Source organism: Cibotium barometz, chromosome 31 (genome assembly GCF_041138505.1).
Source record: "Cibotium barometz isolate CiBa-2024 chromosome 31, ASM4113850v1, whole genome shotgun sequence".
Lineage (NCBI taxonomy): Eukaryota > Viridiplantae > Streptophyta > Polypodiopsida > Cyatheales > Cibotiaceae > Cibotium > Cibotium barometz.
In genome coordinates, this window is record NC_141076.1 from 7,528,597 (window position 1) to 7,542,955 (window position 14,359).

The 14,359-nt window shown below is 42.2% G+C and overlaps 1 protein-coding gene across 2 annotated transcripts; it reads left to right on the top strand.

Moving 5' to 3' along the window:
• The first annotated feature begins 4,439 nt into the window (after positions 1–4,439).
• On the top strand, positions 4,440–9,766 carry LOC147620459 (pre-mRNA splicing factor SR-like 1). Of its 2 annotated transcripts, XM_086824682.1 has the most exons (5): positions 4,440–4,693; positions 4,772–5,103; positions 7,895–7,975; positions 8,164–8,235; positions 8,378–9,766. In XM_086824682.1, the coding sequence occupies exons 2-5, from the start codon at positions 4,816–4,818 to the stop codon at positions 9,254–9,256; spliced, it is 1,320 nt and encodes a 439-aa protein (XP_086680808.1). In that variant the 5' UTR covers positions 4,440–4,693; positions 4,772–4,815; the 3' UTR covers positions 9,257–9,766. The 2 variants fall into 2 exon arrangements, with proteins under 2 accessions (XP_086680808.1, XP_086680809.1); XM_086824683.1 differs by lacking the exons at positions 4,440–4,693; positions 4,772–5,103 and adding an exon at positions 5,593–7,105.
• Positions 9,767–14,359: the final 4,593 nt, after the last annotated feature.

Here is a 14,359-nt window from a genome sequence, read left to right on the forward strand (position 1 = left end):
TAGCACTCCTCAAGGTAAAACTATCCATTGGGAGAATCCACGACGAAGTAGTTTTGAGAAACTCAAGGTTGCAATCGTAGTTTCACCTACCTTGAGTATAGTGGACCGTAATGAACCATTTGTCATAGAAACAGATGCTAGTGGGGAAGCCATCGGGGCAGTTTTAATGCAAGGGGGACACCAAGTTGCATTTGAAAGCAAAAAGGTTGATCATGCCCAGCATAACTACTCAGCCTATGAGCGAGAGTTACTTACAGTAGTTCATGCTCTTAAAAAGTGGCAACAATATTTATATGGCGCTACTTTTGAGGTCTATATGAACCATGAAAGCTTAAAATGGCTTTCAAGTCAAAATTAGTTGGAAGATAGAAAAGCAAGGTGGATGGAGAACCTACAAGAGTTTCACCTTCAACTTCGCTACTAAAGAGGTAAATTTAACATAGTAGAGGATACGTTGAGTCGCATGTCAATGGTGAACAAGTAGCTTCAAGAACAAATTCATGGATTCATTATGTGGTTTGTGTGAGCATCACCCATCACATGATGTACGCGTGCGCACTTGCCAACAGCCCATTGCCTTCCTTGTTAGAGAGGAGTGCTAATCTACAGTGATTAGCTGAGGTTTTTGCAAGAAGAAGAGGGAGTTCTACTTTAGAGAGACTAGATGAGTCTCTTACGTTATGTATCGAGATAGAGAGCTTGGGGGTGGACCCTTCACAATCATTTGACGTTGTTTTAAATGGCGGTAATAAAGTTCGTTAGGGGGAAAGGTTTAGGAACTTCTCTATCGATGATGGGTACTTGCTTTACAAAGGTAGAGTTTGTGTACCATCTATTGGTGACTTTTAACACTAAATTCTTATTGAAAGTCACGATAATCCAAGTGTTGGTCACCCTGGGGTGTAAAAGGCCTATGCACTAGTTAAAAGACAATTCTATTGGCTTAGTTTGTTCAAGGAGACTTCGTGCTAAAATGTAAGAAGTGCTAGGTCAATAAGCATGAGCGTCTCAAAGTAGGCAACTTGGTCCATCCATTGGATATTCCCAAAGGGAAATGGGAGAGTATTTCCATGGATTTTATCACCGGGTTACCTAAAACAAGTTGAGGATATGATTCGGTTTGGATGGTGATAGATAGGATAACTAAAATGGCCAAGTTTATTCCTACTAGAAAGGAGGTAAAAACTCATGACCTAGCTAAATTGTTTATCGAACATCTCTACAAGCTATATGGTCTGCCTATAGATATAGTTTTTGACAGAGATAGGAAGTTCGATAGCCACTTTTAGAGTGAAGTCTTCAAAAAGTTGGATACTACTCTAAGTATGAGTACAACCGACATGGTCAGATAGAAAGAATCAACCAATTGCTCGAAGACATGCTTCGAGCATACGTGAGTAAAAAGAAATCTAATGGAAGAAGTACCTGCTACTTTTGGAATTTTCTTATAATAGTTCAAAACATTTGGCGAGATTGGATTTATTCATATTGATGTATGGTTTCCAGTCCAGATCTCATGTGGTCATTATAGGTTTAGAAAAGGAGAAAATTTAGTTTGTCAAGGATTTCCTTGAGGATATGCAAGATATGCTAAAAGTAGGAAGAGATAGCATTCGTAGTGCATAAGATCGTGCAAAAACGTATACTGAGACAAGTGACCTTTGAAGAGGGTGACTTTGTTTTCTTTGAAAGTCCTTGTTGTTGCGAAGTCAGAGACTCTCAAGACAAGAAAGTGTCAAAAGCTTTCTCTTGTGGTCCATTTAAAATCCTTAAGAAGATTGGTAGTGTAGCGTATAAACTTGAGTTATCGGAGCTCTTGAGTACATTCTATATCTTAATAGAATACGAAAAACAGTGGATCATTAGGATAACGTAGTTACTCTTGACATTTTGGTGGAACTTATTAAACCACTGTCTCTTCCACATGATTCTTTACTTTAGGGATCAGAACATGAGGCATACTATGTACCGAGAGGCACTTGTCAAGTGGAAGGACAGAGATGAGGAAGCGTTCGCTTGGGAACACTTGAGTTTGCTTACCAAGAACTATCCTCAGTTTATTTTTTCATGGACAAAAACTCTTCTTGAGGGGGAGTTAATGTCATGTAGCTTATAACCAGCTACTACGAAGGGCTTGACCAAACAAGGAGCCCAATCGTCGAAGAAAGATCGGTGAGAGTGTTTGGGATTCAAGGGTGAGGCGTTCGGGTCGAAGGACCACAGGCAACTGAACAAGTGTAGGCAAGCAAGCCACTACATAAGCCCGGTAGTGTGGATTCTTGTCCACATTCCTCTACGAGACTGGGTGGTGAACAAGAGCTCTCCTGACAGGCGATGCAACATTACTCCTAGTGGAGGTCACTCATATGTGGATGGTAGACTACTACATAAGCCTGGTAGTGTGGATTCTTATCAACATTCCTCTATAGTTGGGTGGTGAACAAGAGCTCTCCTCCTGCTCTCCTTTGCTCTCCTCTCTCATCTTGGTGGCTTCTTGATGAGTGATGCAACATTACTCCTGGTGGAGGTTACTCATATATGGACTCTAGTGGCTCCGAGTAGAGCCTTGATGAGGAGCTTGACATTCCTTCAGTGGTGGTTACTCCTAGTTCAAGGAGAACTGTGGTTGTTTTGAGGATACCCGACAATGATCTGGGTGTATGCAGGTCTACAAGGGTTAAATACCTTATTAACATGTTAAGCTATGATAGATATATAGCCCATCATTATGCTTACATGGTTAAAGCATACAGGAGTTAGAGCCCACTTGTTTTGAGCAGGCACTTGGAAATAAAAAATGGGGAGATGCCACGGATAAGGAGATGGCAACATTGGATGCAAATGCATCATGGGAGTTAGTGCCTTTGCAAAAGGAAAAGAAGACAATTAGATGTAAGTGGGCGTCTAAGGTCAAGCATAACTCAAATGGATCAGTGAGGCAAGATTGGTTGCCAAAGGGTTATGCACAGACTCATGGCATTGACTATGGAGACATTCATCGTGGGGTTACGAGAATGGCAACTATGAGAGATATCATTGCTATGGCTGTAGCAAGAAGGATTGGTCTTTACATTAGATAGATGTAAAGAATGCTATGGCTGTAGCAAGAAGGATTGGTCTTTACATTAGATGGATGTAAAGAATGCTTTCTTACATGTTGATTTACAAGAAGAAGTATACATTATGCAGCCATTGGGTTCTAAGAGTGATGCACACCCTTATTTTATGTGCAAGTTACACAAAGCCTTGTATGGCTTGAAGCAAGCATCTAGGGCATGGTCAAATAAGATTGAGGAGTATCTTGTTACCATTAGATTTTAGATATCCATTGCAAATTTTTTACTTCATGTGAAAAATTCAAATAGAGAGATCATGCTATTAGTCATTTATGTGGATGACTTGATTATTATCATTGGTAATAGTGATGTTAACATACATGATGCCAGGATGCTTTTAAAGTAGAAGTTTGAGATGAAGGATTTGGGTAAGTTGCAGTATTTCTAGGGTATAGAGGTGGTGAGATCACCTCTATAGTGATGCTGATATACATGATGTCAGCTTTTGAAGGAGAAGTTTGAGATGAAGGACGTGGGTAAGCCGTGATATTCCTTGGGTATAGAGGTGGTGAGGTCACCTTATAGCATTTTGTTGTTAAGAGGTAGTATGGCTTGGACATGTTGTCCAAGTATGGTATGACAGGCTGTAATTCTTTTTCAGTGCCATTGGAGTAGAACACAAATCTTTTTGTAAATATAGGTGAGCTTTTGTAGGACCTTGCTATGTACATGTGCACAGTGGCTAGCTTGATCTACATGACCATTACTAGGCCAGACTTGAGCTATGTTGTTGAACTTGTGAGTCACTTTATATAGGCTCCCATAAAGCCACACTTAGATATGGCTAGACATATTCTTAGGTACATTAAGTCCACAATTGATTATGGACTTTTCTATAAGGTTGCATATAGATACAACTACATGTGTACACATATGCTGATTGGGCTAACAGTGGTATAAATAGGAGATCTACCAGCGGCTGTATGCTTTCTTTTGGGAGTGTTGCTGTGAGCCGATAATTGCCTTGCGAGTACAGAGGCAGTTCAGGGGCACTACTATGGTAGCTTGGTTTTAGAGGCTACTTGGTGGTATGGATGAGCTTGTCAGGTCATTGGGATGGATTTAAAGAAAGCGACAAATGTCGAAAATACTTAACACAAACAAAAATTGATGCTAGAGAATGTTGTGCAAATTATTTGAAGCATGTGAAAAAAAGAGCACTCTACCTCAGTATTTAATGAGAGTTGTAAATTCAATAAATCGAAGGGTGAAAATAATTTTCGCAACATGTTTAAGTGCGGCTTGTTAACCTAAGATTTAATGCCTATCCTATCCCAGCCTTAATAAAAGAGAGGATAAGTACTTAGTATAATAGTTTCTACTAGGTTGAAATTTATATTTATTTCAAGGGACACTCTTGTATGGGTTATAAGTAGGGTTTCGACTGGAGTCTTGGTCCTTCAAATTCTGAGTTGAACACGCAGCATTCCTAACCTTAGAAATCTGCGTAGAAGGAGAAAACCTGAGGCGAGCGAAGCTCAGGAAACCCTAACCCTAAATCTGGTGAAACCCTAACCCTGAAGCTGGTGAGACCCTAAAGGTTTTCCAAGGACCAAGCAGCACATGATGGCTCGGTGGTAGGAGTTTTGTACACATGTATTGAAAACGCCATCTTGTAGAAGATTTCTGCTCTCATTTTGTGCTGCCTTAAACAGGTGACGCCATCGCCATCATCACCGTCACCACAACAGCAGCGAATATGGAGGTCCAGACATGTGGGAAGCCCATCGACACTCTGCTGGAGAAGGTCCTGTGTATGAACATCCTGTCTTCCGACTATTTCAAGGAGCTCTACAGGCTCAAGACCTACCACGAGGTTATCGACGAGATCTACAACCAGGTGGACCATGTAGAGCCATGGATGACCGGCAACTGCAGAGGCCCTTCAACGGCCTTCTGCCTGCTATACAAGTTCTTCACCATGAAGCTCACCGTGAAGCAGATGCAAGGCCTTCTCAACCATGCAGACTCGCCCTACATCCGAGCGGTAGGTGATGGCCTTTTACCCTGCCACTTCTCTGAAATTTTTTAAGTTACACGGCTTTCGGATTTCTTAGGGATTTTATCTTTCTCGCATGCCTTTCACCAGAGCTGTGGGGCATGCTCATGTTCAGCGCATCGGTTTCAGACTGCGAACGCTGCATCTGGTTTGATAGCACTGTCTTTCACAACACTATTTTCAACAATTTTGTCCATGCTTCAAAGTTTTGATCTTGTCCCGTGCATTTCAATTGGCAATAAATTTCAGGCAAACAAGGAGCTTTCCATCATAGGAGGCACACAGAAGCCATGTTGTGATGCATGCTAACTAGATTATAGAACCTAGATTTGATGCCTGTTTTGCAGGGTTTTTTGTTCTACTCTGTATGGCCCTCCTTTAGAGAGAAGCCTTGATCAATGGTGAGAAATGGTTGAAATGCATTGGTATGGGATTTTATGCGGGAGATTGGAGTTGCTGAGTTCAAAGAGGACCAGCTTTGAGGTCAGCTTCACAGTAAAATGCAGAGATGTCGATTTGTAACTGCAGCAGCCCATATTGATGGGCACCCCCCCCAAACCCCCTCCCCTCTTTCAAAAAAAAGAAAAACCACAAGCACCTCTTGGAACTGCAGTAGGGCAGATCCTTAGGCAGCAAAGGCGCAATGGTTGAAATTATGCACTGGGACCTTATGCAGGAGATGTGAGTTGTTGAGTTCAAAGAGGGCCAGCTTTGAAGTTGGCTTCACACTTGATTACAGGGATGCCCATTTGGAACTGCAGAAAGGCAGACTGCCTAGGGAACAAGTGCCCCCCTTCCCACCACCATTTGGAATTGTGGTAGGGCAGACTGCCAGGCAACAAGAGCGCAACAGTGAAATGCTATGATGTGGAGTCTTATGCATGGCTGAGTTCAGAAAGGGTCAGCTTTGAGGTTAGCTTCACACTTAAATGCAGGGACGCTTGCTAGCATTTTCTTTTTGCCACTTCTGTTGTTATATCTTGCTGCTTATCAGACTTCCTTTTCTTACGTCTACGTTTTTATCTGCAGATTGCAGCTGGCCTTTGAGTTGCCATTATATTAGCGCTAATGAGCAGTATGTTGTTTTTTATTTAGCTCTAGCATTGTTTGTATATCCACATTGACCAATGCCATGCATACCTCTTCTCAGATCTTGTGTTAGCATTTAGTTTACGAGCTTAAGAGACCACCAAGCTTGTGGCAACATGAAAGTGTTGGTCTTCCAGTTTTTCCCCCTGTGTTTTCTTTCTTATATTCTGTCATTTGTAAAGAATACTACTGCATGGTACATACTCTCCCAATAGTTTGTGGTGTACAGGGAGCGGGCAATGCTTGCTTTTTTTGTTCTTACTGCCAACCTCTAGCCGTAAGTTGCAGTGAACATTCATGCCGTTTCAGTGTTATGCGACCTGATGATGTTGAATTGTCAGTTTATTTGCACTCTTCCCTTCGGTAGTGATTGCCTTTTTTTTGCGGATCTTACTCCCGAGAGTAGATAATATGTTCCCCGATGCGTAGTTCAGGACAGTTCTTATTAGTTGAGAATCTCTTCTTTTATTTTTCCATCTAGTGTGTAGTGACCACCTTGAAGAGAAAGGGCTTTGGTGAGGTTTGTGGTTAGAAGTTGGTACGAAAGGTTTTTCAGAGAAGAACGCGAACTGCTTTAGTTCCTAAAGTTCAGGAGTACAAGGTGAAATGGTTTATCTTAGGTATTGCTTGGACTTGTTGAATATCAAATGAGGGTATTTGAGGTGTGAAGAATCCGATTCTCATCTTTGGAATGCGGACAAGCAGTCCATGAGATATTGGTAACAACATTGTGAAGAGCTAGGGATCTTTATGCTGGAAGATGGAAAAAGCAGTTGATTTTTGAAAGCTGTGATTGGGGAGGGCATCCAGTGTATCAAGGCATAGCTCTTTGAGTTTTGCGAGGATGGTGACATTTTGTGGAGCATTCTTTGAAGAGCAACCACCTATGTTGGATTGCAAGGTGAAATGGTTCATCTTAGATTTTTCTGAGTATTAGAACTGCGGAGTATTATCATTCATTAAGGCTATTTTACGTGCTGAGTATATGATTCCTGTCTTGTCCAAGAACTTTGAAGTAAGTCAATTGAAATGCAAGAAAGCAAGATGCCAAGTGGCATGAGCTTGGAAAAGTAAATTGGATATGTGTCAATCTCATCATATGATGATGCGTTTTGCCTAGTCTAGGAGCTTTATGGACCAAAGTTTTGTGCACTTGGAAAACTGTGGACTTCAATAAATGAGAGCATTTAACAATTACCTCTTCATATTGTCAAGGTGTGTGCCAGTGTGTGTGATTGGGTGGGGAGGGAGATTGAAGTCCACACGGGGAGGAATCACACATTTGTGAGCTTGAATATTTTCCATTTCCATGGACGTATTTTCAAGGCATTAGATTATCTTAGAAATTTTTTATTTCATGTTGTAGGTTTAAGCTTTTACCTGTCAACTGCACTATTCAAACATGCTGCCCAGCCCCTGCCACTACGTGTCCTTTGCACTAGTTTGAAAGCTGGCTTCTGCAAGGCTAACTGCACTGCCTTGCTGTCTGCTTTCTGGTGCATTTGTGTCCGTATGGTTACAGATTCATGTAGTGTAGAGGCATGTTGGTTTTACTTGAATATAGCAAGATCCTCAAGGTCCTTCTAGTGAACAATACTCGTCTCTATCACACTTAGTGCCCAATTACTTGATGAATGTTGAATCTCCTCCCTACTCTCTGCTGACCAGGCATAATTGTTTTTTTTTCCAGGTGGGTTTTTTGTACCTGCGTTATGTTGGGGATCCAAAGACATTGTGGGGCTGGTATGAGCAATATGTCAAGGACGATGAGGTAATTTCAAATCCTTACTTTCTTGTGGAGAGTCCTTGTTCTTGTACTTCATCTCTGCATTTTTCTGTTTGATTAAGGATATGGGGACCATTCTTTTATGAACAGATTGAACATGTGAAGATGAATTCTGCTTTGTTTCTCTTTAATTTACTGTCCAAGACAATTGCTGATGAGTGGTTTGGATGCAGGAATTTTCACCTGGATCGAATAGGAAGATGACAACCATGGGCACTTACATCCGTGATCTCTTGCTAGACCAGGTGAGTTCTTGGCACGTCTTGTGGGGTTGAAGTCTCTTGTCACAGCTGTGAGTTTGGGCGTTGAATTGGTTGTATTATTTTGGTGAGATGTGACCGACCACCAACTGAAGTTTTGTGACTGACAACGGTGGTTCTTGTGCAGTATTACTTTGACACGCTACTCCCCCGCATCCCGGTTCCTATTTTGCGGCAGATAACAACCCACTTAGAAAGGTTGAAACTTCCAACAAGCTCTGCTGGTGTAACAGGTACAGGAGGTCGTCACGCAGCTGATGACACAGCCCGAAGGCCGCCATCCGTGAAAGCTTCACTGTCTGTTTCATTTGGACAGCGAGCTCCACATCGGGCTTCTACAAGGGACTCTTCACCTGTGCGCCGCAATGTCCCAGCACCCCGGGAGTCATCACACCATAATGGAGATGACCGTGGGGAAAGAGAGAACGAGAAGAGCAAGGACTATGATCGTCCCAGAGGAAAGGATCGTGATGGTGAAAGGTTAAGAGAAGCAGACCGGGAAAGGGAGCGTGATAAGGAGCGGGAACGGAGTAGAGACTATGATCGGGATGGTAGAAGAAAGGGTCGGAATAGAGATTATGATTCTGGTAGAGATAGAGATCGTGACAGAGAGAGAGGAGACAGCAGAGAGTATAGCCGTGATAGGGAAAGGGACCGTGAAAGTGATAGGGAGAGGTACCGAGAAAGAGGCAGGGACAGAGAGAGGGATGGGGATAAATACAGGGACAGGGATAGAAGGCTGGATCATCGGAGTCGGAGCCGTAGCCCACATGGTGGGCGTGTGTATCGGAGCCGAAGCAGAAGCCCACAGAAATTCGGTCGGAGTGGTAGTGCTGATGTGCGTAGGTCAAAGAGCCCTGCCAAGGTATCAGCAAATTTAGCTAAGCTTCGTGACTTGTATGGAGATGCAACTGCCAAGAGCAGTGATACAAATGAAAACAGCTATCGCACCAAGGACACTAGTGGTGAGGATGTTATCCGTCTGGGTGGCAATTCATGGCGATAGGCCAACCGGCTGCTGCCAGCAATGGAAGCCTTGCATTACATTGCAGCCAGCTGGCAATGCTTGTGATTTCTTTCTTGGTAGGACATTTTTTAAAACCTTGGCTTCAAAAGTTAAAAAACTCTGTAAATGTGATGTGGCAGTCTTTCACATCCTGGGTATATTGATGCTCACTATAGAACCTGTCAACTCAGTTGTGTGACCTCACCCCACTCTCTCTCTTCTCCTTTTTTGTGCTCTCTTTGCCACTTTCTAGGGTAGTGTTATGATGAGGGGCATTCTTAATTTTCAGGTCAGAGTTAAAGCTTATGTTAGCTATTCCCAATCTTGTGTGTTAATTATTGGAGCTTTTTGTGCTGTGAAATTGTTGTCAAGCGCACTCCGAAGTGCGTGCAGGGTGGTGGGGTTAATCTCTGCTCTTCACCATTTTGGAAGAAAGTAGAGAACAGTTTTCATCCAAGCATTTATGTAAAAGACTTGGTCAGAGTTATAGCTTATGATGGCAATTCTCAATCTTGTGTGTTAATTATTGGATCTTTTTGTGCTGTGAAATTGCTGTCAAGTGTGCTCCTAAGTGCGTGCAGAGTGGTGGGGTGCATCTCTGCTCTTCACCATTTTGAAAGGAAGTAAAGAAAAGTTTTTATCCAAGCATTTATGTGAAAAACTTGTATCATATGGAAAACTTGTATCATATGGCTCTGATATCTCTTTCTATGGAGATGTTATACGAGATGCAAGTAGAATATATGTGAAGCTTGCATCGTATAGTTGTAACACATCTTTTTCTATCTAGAGGCCCAGTGTTTTCTAGGCTGGTGCATACAGAAAAGGCTGTAACAGCTAATTTGGGTACCATTTTGTGCAGTAATGCAGCTCTGTTCACGAGGTCCATGCTGTAAACATGTGAAATCAATAGCCGTTGGTCGATAGAAAGGTGATATTTGATACTTGGGAAGTGGGGGAAGAGGTTATGGAATCTAAGCTAATAGTTGAATTGGGTCTCCTGAAATGCCCCCAACCCCCACTCCCACCCTCTTTCTATCTTTCTCCGCAACGTAGTGCAATCTAAAGGTTCTTTGAATTTTTTTTTTCTTCGCGAGGAAGGTACTGGAATTTCGTTGCATCACTTTTCAATGTGGGAGTGGGGAAGGGTAACTGAAATTTCATTGCGTAACTTTTCCTTGTGGGAGTGGGTAGATTCAAACCCTGTACCTCCCTTTTGGGATTCAGAAGGGTGCAACCCTTTGGAATAAACCCAAGGATGCATCGATAGGTTTTTTCATGGAGAAATTATGGAGGATTAGACAAAGAACCATTCATGATGAGAGAGAGAGAGAGAGTACAACAGTACTAAAGCTCTTGCATTATGTGAATGAGGGGAGTACATGGCTTATATAGAAGTTTTGGGAGGTTACAAATGACAAAATCGGGATGTTGGGGACCAGCAATCCACCTCCTACATCTCCACGTTTTTACACTTTTTAGCTGCTTTTTGACCTCGTACATGCATGCGTGTGCATGCTTTACGTTATGCTTTTGACCTAGGTTTTGTACCATACAGTTTTGGAACATTTTGGGCTAAAGTAGGGACAAGTTTAGGCTTATTTTCTAACACCCCCCTTAAGCCGAACTTGGATAATGACATAAGTGGCAACAACTAGGCTTGACCTAACAAGAGGGTATATACACAAGGTAGAGCCACTTTTTTTTTTTTGACAAAGCTCCCCGGACAAGTGTTTCCCGATAAACAAGGTTTGGGCCAACAAGGGTGGACAAGGCTACTTTGGGTATTTCTTACCTCCGAGACATTTCCCAAAGTAGTGCTTGATGTGAATAGCCTCTTATTTAGGGTTGGTTTTAACCGTGGGAACCTCTTAATTCTAGGAAGCCAGATGCAAAGAAAAAGGTTGTGGGAACAAGTGCTTAATGAGCTCGAATGTGCAGTGGAACAGTTGCTTAGCTGGGAGAAACAAAGTGGACACATCAGTGGGAACAGGCCCTTAGTCGACTGGTTTGTGATTGTGGGAACTTCCTCTTATCGAGGTAAAATTATACTAGTAATCTGTTAATGATAAAAAATGGTAATTAAGGCTTAGTGAACTAAGAGATAAGTAGCTAATGAAATGCTTAAGGACCTAAAGTGCTGTGATACTATATAGGAAATTATGGAGGATTAGACAAGGAACCATTTCATGGTTAAAGAGAGAGAGAGAGAGAGAGAGAGAGAGAGAGAGAGTGTGTGTGACAACAACACTAAAACTCCTGCATTATGTGAATGAGAGGAGTACATGGCTTATATAGAGGTTTTTGGAGGTTACAAACGAAATAATCAGTGATGTTAGGGACCTGCAATCCATCAATCATGCAATCATGAATTCTACAGTACTCGATTTCAGAACAACTCCACAGCACAAAGACTTGCTTATCGTTGAAAATCTCAAACTCCAAGGATTGGATTGATTCTACTGTGTGAACCAAAAAATCAGCTAAAAAACCTAAACCATCATATTCTGAGACCTTGATGATCAGGTTCTATAACGGACTTCAACTTAATTAGTTGTAAACTGAGTGGTAACGTTTTATGTCTATGGGGATGCGAGCAAAGGTGACAAATCAGTTGCGCCATGAGGCATTTGTCTATGAGCGATTCATTTGCAAGTAGTCCTGGCAAAGCCCTTTATAGGTATAGCGAGAAAGCTCAAAGAAGTCCCTAAAGGAGAGCTCATAGGCTCCTAGAGGTTCCTACAGGAGAGCTCATGGCCTCCTAGAGGTTAAGGAAGAAGCAAGGAAGTCAATTTGGCTATCCAGGTTAAAGACCTTGACCTCAAATTCATTGCTAAAGACCTCATTCCATATCAACAAAGCAACCTAATAGCCTTGCTAAGGAAATTTGCAGATATCTTTGTTTGGAAGTACACTGATACAAGTCCATCTTGAATTTTTAAAACACACTATCCCTAATCATGGAAATTGCAAGGTCATAATGCAAATACCATACCCCCATGAATCCCAAATACAAACAAATGGTAAAAGATAAGCTTAAAAATCTCTCACACGGGAAATTCATTTACAAAACTGAGCATACCAAATGGGTATCACTAATCATAATTATTCCCATAAAGAGAAAAAAGCTTAAAGTATGCGTTCAAAAAAGTTAATTTGTGATCACTATCTTTGCTATACATAGAGTACGTGTCCCCATGGGAAGAAAAACCTTGCAACTTCTTGGTTGGATGGATTGTTTGGTGGTGGATACAACCAAGTCATGATTAATCCAATAGACTAGCACGAGACAAAAAGAGTGGGGAGCATACATGTTGGAATTATTCGAATTATTTGGCATTTATGGATATATTTGATGGATATTTATTTTATGTGCAAGTGGACACCACAACAATGGATAGTCCCAGTGGTGGACAGTCGCCAGCGCCTGCGGCCACCGGCAAGCAAACACACCAGCCGCCAGTGCACCGGCAAGTAAGGACACCAGCCTCCAGCACGCGCCACAGGCTAGCACACGCAGCACTGGCAACAACCAGCATAAGGGAGCACACAACTCTGGCCGATGGCGAGGAATTTCGACGGCGGACGGGCATCGTGTGCACGGCCACGAACCTCACCCCCACGATCAAGCATGGGTGTCTCCTAAGAGACAAGATTAAAGCCAAGTCCACTCTCCTCTTTATACCCATCTAGCACATCCTTATCGACGATATATGGGATACTAGGCGATTGCGTGATAGCTCCTGTGGCGAGCCTGTGAGAGAAGAAGAAGAAGAAGAAAGAGAAGAGAAGAGGAAGAAGAGAGAAGAAGAAGAGAGAGAAGAGAAGAGGGAAAGAGAAGAAGAAGAAGAAGAAAATATCTTTCATCTTTTTGAAGGGGTCTCTTTTTTCAAAGATCTTTCAAACCTTTGTTTTGCTCAACATCTTCGGTTTCTTCAAAGCATCTACAGCCATGGGTTCCGGCACTCAACCTCCAACGACTTCGAATGTGTCACCTCTTCCCGCTCCTACTTTGGAGGATCGCATTCTTCTACTCGAGATGGAACTTGAAGAATAATGCAAACGCCAGCGCGTTCAAGAAGAATCTCCTGATGTCACGCCTCTTGAAGATGATCGCTTGAGAAAGATTCTCAAATCCGTTTTTGACTCCCAACGGACTCACAAGGACTCCAAGATCACCCGTCGTGCATTCACGTTCTCCAAATTTGACGGTAAAAAACATGGTCGTTTAGTTCTTCCTTGGTTGACTAAATTTGATGATTATTTTGCTGTGAACAATTCTCTAAGGAAGATAAAATAAAGTGTGCTACTAATCATTTGAGTCATCGAGCTTCATTGTGGTGGAACACACTACTTTGCATGGGTCCTACCAAGCCTTTCACATGGGATCAATTCCAAGACAAATTTAAATATGCTTTTCTTCCTCCACAATTCCACCTTAACACTCATCGAGCATGGAATCTTCTCTGCATGACAAATCGTGATACTGTTTCTCAATACATTGAGAGATTTTGGCAATCACTTCTTATGCTTCATATGCTCGAGGATGTTCTTGAAGAGTCACTCCAACAAAAGTATGAAGATGGTCTTGAGACAACTCTTCAAGCGGATGTGAACATGTTCAAGCCAACTTCTCTTGATGACGCAATCTCTTCTTTTGTGGGGATTCAAGGTTTCAGATCTTCTTTTCGATGCCCTCAATTTTATCAATCTCCTTCACAACAACGACGTCCATTGAATGGTAGTAATGGTAATTTTGGTAATGGTAGTAGCAATGCACGCACTCTTTCCAATTCAAATGTAAAGAATAATTTTAATGCTACCACCCCAAGCAATGTACACCCCAAACCCAATTTTAGTCACAATAGTAATGCACCCACTCCTTGCCCTACCCAACCTTGTCAAGGTGGTAATGTGCCTACATGCTTCAAGTGCCATCGAGAGTGGAACATCGAGTCGACAAGTATACTTTTTGTCTTACTCAAGTGGCACAACTTTAAATATTGAATACGACACATACTATGATGGTGATGGTGATACGGCTCCAGATTGGACGGAAGATCAACTCAACAATGAATAAGTGGGTGCGCAAAGAGCATCAGA

Excerpts from the sequence above, each read along its gene's own strand:
- LOC147620459 (XM_086824682.1), top strand. The coding sequence starts at position 4,816 with ATGGAGGTCCAGACATGTGGGAAGCCCATCGACACTCTGCTGGAGAAG. Across the intron at positions 5,104-7,894 it reads ACTCGCCCTACATCCGAGCG|GTGGGTTTTTTGTACCTGCG; the intron begins GTAGGTGATGGC and ends TTTTTTTTCCAG. Across the intron at positions 7,976-8,163 it reads AATATGTCAAGGACGATGAG|GAATTTTCACCTGGATCGAA; the intron begins GTAATTTCAAAT and ends GTTTGGATGCAG.